The sequence below is a fragment of the Perkinsus marinus genome (genome assembly GCF_000006405.1).
Source record: "Perkinsus marinus ATCC 50983 genomic scaffold scf_1104296953538, whole genome shotgun sequence".
Classification (NCBI taxonomy): Eukaryota; Perkinsozoa; order Perkinsida; family Perkinsidae; genus Perkinsus; species Perkinsus marinus.
The window spans coordinates 53585-59506 of NW_003208445.1; the positions used below are offsets into that span (position 1 = coordinate 53585).

General features: G+C 45.6%; 3 protein-coding genes across 3 annotated transcripts in view; 2 read left to right on the forward strand and 1 right to left on the reverse strand.

Annotated features, from left to right (window-relative positions):
- Pmar_PMAR007936 (conserved hypothetical protein) overlaps positions 1 to 308 on the forward strand; it is a gene marked incomplete at its 3' end in the record, with an annotated part of 5514 nt that extends 5206 nt beyond the window's left edge. Inside the window, exons 25-26 of the mRNA XM_002776403.1 lie at positions 106 to 177; positions 227 to 308. Coding sequence (XP_002776449.1) covers positions 106 to 177; positions 227 to 308 — 154 coding nt within the window. The remainder of the gene's footprint in view (positions 1 to 105; positions 178 to 226) is intronic.
- A 68-nt stretch (positions 309 to 376) lies between these two features.
- Positions 377 to 1144, forward strand: Pmar_PMAR007937 (hypothetical protein; the record flags this gene model as incomplete). Its single annotated transcript, XM_002776404.1, has 5 exons — positions 377 to 455; positions 595 to 609; positions 695 to 791; positions 894 to 924; positions 1121 to 1144. The coding sequence occupies 5 exons, from the start codon at positions 377 to 379 to the stop codon at positions 1142 to 1144; spliced, it is 246 nt and encodes an 81-aa protein (XP_002776450.1).
- Positions 1145 to 3596: 2452 nt separating this feature from the next.
- Positions 3597 to 5012, reverse strand: Pmar_PMAR007938 (cryptopain - cysteine proteinase secreted, possible transmembrane domain near N-terminus, putative; the record flags this gene model as incomplete). Its single annotated transcript, XM_002776405.1, has 9 exons — positions 3597 to 3690; positions 3734 to 3803; positions 3847 to 3991; positions 4037 to 4193; positions 4251 to 4347; positions 4400 to 4537; positions 4580 to 4684; positions 4730 to 4821; positions 4918 to 5012. The coding sequence occupies 9 exons, from the start codon at positions 5010 to 5012 to the stop codon at positions 3597 to 3599; spliced, it is 993 nt and encodes a 330-aa protein (XP_002776451.1).
- Positions 5013 to 5922: the final 910 nt, after the last annotated feature.

Sequence of the window (5922 nt, forward strand, 5' to 3'; positions counted from 1 at the left end):
GTACATGATCCCAGCAGCAGACGCTTGTTGGTCGACTTAGAGATCTCTGTAAGGCTATCTGCAGAAAGATGTAGGATAGATGGTTATGTGTGCTCCTTGTGGTAGGTATGATGTTGCAAGTACTGCTGTTGACGAGGCAGGTGTGGCTCGATCGGCTGCGATGATAGCCAGGCAAGAGTAAGTATTGTCATGCGTAGTACTAAAATTGCTAGTGTTGAGCTATTAGGTTGAAGAGACGTAAGGAGATAGGAGATCTTGATGCAGAGGATAGAGCCTATCGGAAGTCCAGGAGAATAAGTGGCAAGTGACTCGTATGCTACGATTTACCAAGTTCCTATTGTTATCACTGCATCCAACGGCAACAGTGATGATGTCTATGACATACGTAAACTCCGTTATAATGGTTTCCATTGTTGGGCGTATCTTTGAATTCTTCGCGGTGCGCATTATGGGAGGTAGATGCATTATCGGAAGTTGATCGATCTTTTCATGATGTCAAACTGTGGCGACTTCTTTTCTCACAGCATGGAGAATCGCAGTTTTGAAAGGTGAATTCATTTCCCAATCAACTTGTTTTTCACAAGTACATGTTAGGTATCGAGGACCTTGGTAGTGTCGATAATAAGAGCGTAATGGTGGCCTAGTGGGGGCTTCAGACTGATAAGAAGAAGTGATGTAATCACTGACCTTTTAGATGCCGATATATCTACTACAGGGAAGCCCCAGGTAGTGTTTTGGATCGGAAGGGTTGCGGTTGCTATGATGAAATTGAGTGCGTATTCAGTGGCTGGGTAGTAGTAGATCGTAGGTGCAGTTTTCTCCCGCAGGGCGGTTTCTTGTATAGGCATAGTATGGCCGTATCAGGGTGATCGATGTTTGTGGAAACCTGTCAGGAATATCGGTATCTATGACAAAAGCGAACGGGTAAGTTGGGGTCGCCTTTAAGTGTCAGAATCTGTTACTACTCCTGCTATGGAATCGTACGCATAAAGTGTCTCGACGTAGCGACCTATATTGTAGCATATTATTATAGCAAATGTATCGGTTGGTCGAATGAGTCTTTCTTAAGTGTCCTCTGCCTTTGCTGGTCGGATTGTTATCATTGAATTGGTTGTTGCAGGTACTGCTATTTGAGTTCTCCTGAGTGTGTGGTACAGTGCAACGTGTGTAGAGGTTGGTTCTGCAACTCACATCGTATTAGGAGTGCAAGTCATATCATCAGTCATTCAGCGCGGTAAGTGATTCGAACTAGTAGTCGCTTGAGTGGTAAGATGTAACGAAGACATTCCATATCCTGGAATCCAGCGTTTTTCAATTCGATGCAATTGAATGGTGACTGCAGGACCACTGTCTCACACATTGTGCGTTCAGTTGAACGCGCTCAGCACAGATTCTCGGCAACCTGTAGTTTCCTTGCGGTTACGATCAATACCGAGGAATAGGTCACCTGGTCATGTGATCGCAAGCCTTCTCGCGGAGGTGGACGGAGGCCCAGAATTTTGCCGACACGCTCATGATCGACACGATCAAATTCTTGTTATTTAGCTTCCGTATTCTGAGCACACTGTGTGAACAGTTTGTGTTCTTGGTGATGCATGATGGGAAACCACACGCTTAAAATCTGTGTCGAGATCCAATTCTGATTCTCGATTTTCAAGCTCATATCAGCCGGTTACTATCAGTGGAGTCACAAGGCATCTATGGGAAGTTACTGATTTCTTACAACCGTATTGATTGCGCGTGTAAGCAGCAAAATTTGGTCTTCCCTGTCAGTCACCAGGGAAATCAACCAAATGTAGGCCCTGCAGTGACGCCAGCAAGTGGAACAGCGGGATACCTATGGCAAGCTATTTCGGATGGTTTTACACCTAGGGGGCTCACGATTAGGGGATGGTTTAGTATCTCACACTATCTGCTAGTTCATGGACATCAGCAAAGCGTTCTACCGCCTACACTTTGGCTGCCAGAAGTTACTTTGTCAGTACGGACGGAAACATATACTAGACTGACAGGATGGTTTTCGGCTTCAACATGGGCCCTGCGGCTTTGGAGGCAGGTTGGAATCTCGTCCATGCGTTTTGACTGTGTGAGAATGACACTCCCGTATGCGCAATCGGTTGTGTAGCAACATCACCGTGAGCGTTCCAGACTATGGTTCTTATTGGGAACAACGATTGTTGTGGTATGATCCACCTTACCCCGAAGTGAACCGTTGACCAGAGACAGTAGTATCACTGCATCTATGCGTAGCATAACTCTACTCGTTGCGTTGAAAGATTCATGTAAGTTCCATGCTGTGGTCACAGCCTGTGGACTCCACAGTGTGGAGTGTGTAGTTTCTGTGTGGCAGTCTTCCCGAATTGTAGACTGTAATAAGTCAGCACCTTTACGACGGGCATGCGCGAGCAGACCTCCGCTAGGCCCGTTCAAGTGGCAGAACTTGTGCCACAGAGATCTCAAATGTGATCCCTTGTGCCGCACAATGGATCACATTTAAAATCTAACTCGCCGAGTTTTCGAAATTGAGACATTTTTGAAGCTCGATGCGAATGCTCATGGACGTCGGGATATTTTAGCTTAATTCATTGTTCCCTTCCCAGGTACCATTCGAAGTTCGATACCAGATAGAGATAGAGACTCTATCATAGAGTTTGAGAGTGTCGAGTAGACGCAGCTGTTTGACGGCTTATACTCCTCATTACTCCTGTTCAAGCGTGACATACTTCATCAGTGTGGTATTTTATTACACTGATTTATCACTGATGAACCATGTGGAACAGTTCTATAGAAGCATGCTAATTCTGCGTTTCATCGTAGATGACTCGTCGTTCTGTTTATATGATATTAAATTAGCGACTCGTTCAAGCGAAGTATGCGCTCACTTGAGGCCTCTGTTGTGGATTAAATGTTGATTGACGAGGAATATTAACACTTTTCTTTCCTGACAAACGGTGTCCGCATCATTCTCCCAATGTCCTGAATGAATGGTACGGGTGATTACTACCAAATTAGAAATATTTACTAACAATCGTTGTTATCATTTCCAATGGTGCCTCTCCCGATCCCCATGCTCGGCCGCACAACAAGATTTGTAACAATTGAATGAAGCATATTTCAAACCAAACTATTATCGCTGTTTCGACTGTTATCGCTACAGCAACGTAAGAAGAAAAGATGAGACGGCCGCGTTAGTGAGTGTTGACTCAACACTGTTGAGGGACGACGAAGCGTCAATGCAGATTTCTCGAGGGTGATATTGAGATCAAAATTGATTCCCGACCACCGCTTGCTGCAACCTTCCCACTGAGGTACTCTCGTAAATGAGCACAAAGATCAAACGCGTAGACCTTTTACTGTGAGGGCTATCAAAGTCAATATACCAACCAGAGAAGGGTTGTTGACGACAGCAGCATTTCTGAGGGAGAGCTGGGAGGTCGGAAATGATATTATACTCACTTTGGATGACTACTACTCGTAGTAGTACTAGGCGGAGTTGTGGTGATCGAAGCATTGGATACGTTTAATTTGGGATACCACGACAGTGTATTGATACCACACATCCCTGGAAAATAGACCCACTAATCCCCCTTCGGAGCCTAGTGCCTACCAAATCCACCGGTATCTCTCTCAACTTTACCATATCCATTTTCGCCCCACTCCGTACCCCACGAGTTTTTGATGAGCCAGTACCTACTACTGGCATTATCTAACTATTATCGACAAAGCCTCGTACTTGATGCCTTCTGGAGTCTCTCCATAACCGACAATGACAACAATGTGTAAAGTGACTTTATCACAGACACCTGCCTCAAAAGTGGATCTCACCGAAACGGAGCATTGAAGTACCAGTGATAACACCAGATTTATAGTGCTGGAACGGTGGAGTAGTTCCATCGATCAAAGTGGCCACAGGTCCCTGGAATGCTACAGCCGACAGTAAACCTTGATAGTCACCACCATTGATTGTGGTATAACCCGTGACTATACCAGGCTGAGACTCGACTTTACAGCAAGCAAGAACTGCTATCTGCACTACCTTGATAATCAGGTCATCTTTATCCAGCAGGTTAGTTTTACAAGGCTCGTTGTAGTCGCGGGATTTAGACGCCTCGTAGGGGTAGTTCTTCTCACTCGTTATTCCGTTGTCTTTCACGTAGGTGAAAATTCCGCTAGGCAGGCCACCATTGCAAGATCTATGCAGTTTCAATATTCTCCTGTGGCTCTATAACCTATATACGTTGTCAACTTACGCTGAAGCATAGCAGTCTAATATCTGTTGCTCAGACAGTGGCACTATAGAGTCGTTGGTATGGCCTGTGGCCATGGCATAATAGCTCTCCAATGCACCTACACACATGAGCAGTGAGGCTGCAATTCAATGTCGTGACTTAGTGCTAACCTGCGGTAGCGAACGATGCACAAGAGCCGCATTCACCTTGGTCCTTCACGGGACCAACCACCCCCCTCTTTACCCAGTTCACAGACTGGGGAGGAGCCTCTTTCACTGACTGAGCAGCAGATTGGAGAATCCCTTGACCTGGGATGAATCAAGACCAAAGGGACCAAGATAGCATCTTACTTTTCAAGTCGTCTACTGAGCCCTCCAAGCCCGCAGCCGTACTCGTGAACTCTTCATTCGTCCTGTCGCAGAACCTAGTAACGCCGAGAACGTAAGGCAGGTCCCCTGAAGCGGAAAGATCGATGCATCGCTCCCGTTATGAGGGCATACCTCGAGCATTCTGCTCTTCGATCCATTGGAAATTGCGGCTAAACACTTCACGACGGTAGCTCTCCTCATTTGGTGCATACTGAACATTGTATCTACCGCAATAGTGGTTCATTTATAAGCCCTTCACTCTCTAGCAACTACGACGCTGACAATTACCGACCACGCGCCTACTGATCGACCCGCTGTACTTTTGCTTGAACTTCTCGAACTCTTGGTCCACTCTCTCAGTGAATGAGCCAGCTAGACATTGCTGTACGAGTAGCATGGTGTAGACTATTTTCATACGAACGAGAGAACCTTAATATACTGCGAAACGTGGAAGTGATAAACCGCCGTTCCTCATCCATCTCGCGCGAGCTGCGAAGATTCGCTACTTGTGAGGTATCGTTTTTGAGTCACAGAATAGTCAACTCAGGAAGAGGTAGTTGTTAGTCTTCAAGACCCAGTATTGGACTCAAAGGCAACTCAGAAGAAGAGGATTATGAAAGACTCTGAAGTCTTTTCCAAATACGGAAATAAGAGTGCACTAGCTGCAAATTGAAATTTAGTAAAGTAGACCGTCTCGGGAGAGACAGTTTGAAAAGTCCTAGTGTAGAGATATTCATTGGAATTAGCATAGAGGAAAGAGGCCAGAGTATAAGTTCAAGTCCCCCAAGCGAGCACCGAACGCAACTCAATGGCGTACACCCCAGTGGACGATCAACTTACTTCATCAAACGAATTGTTCTATCGTATGGAGTACAGAGCGCAACTCGAATAAAACGAGTTACGCGTAGGGTTTACGAATACACTTTGAGAGCTCGCAAGATTCGTAGACTTACAGTTGAGGAAAGGAGAGTTCCTGATTGTTGAACGAGACTATTTTACTCTTTCTAAGTCACCGTTTGTACTTTGAGGTTTGTAGTGCGTATAGACAACAGGCTAGTAGAAGTTGGTTCCATCAGACGTCCTGTCTTTTGGGCTCAGCCTCTGGGGTTTTTTAGTGGGTATGGTCATGCGAGTCCCACAGTATCCTTCTGAGGGCCACACCTTCTAAGGTTCTCCATAACTGGATTTTCCCCCCACAGGCTGGTAAATGCGTCAAAAAAATAGACAACAGATAAGCTTATAGTAGGCAAGATACAGATTGATGATTAACCATTGACGCAAACAGTCGAGTTGATATAAAGGGATTAAACCTCCTCTATCAGAGG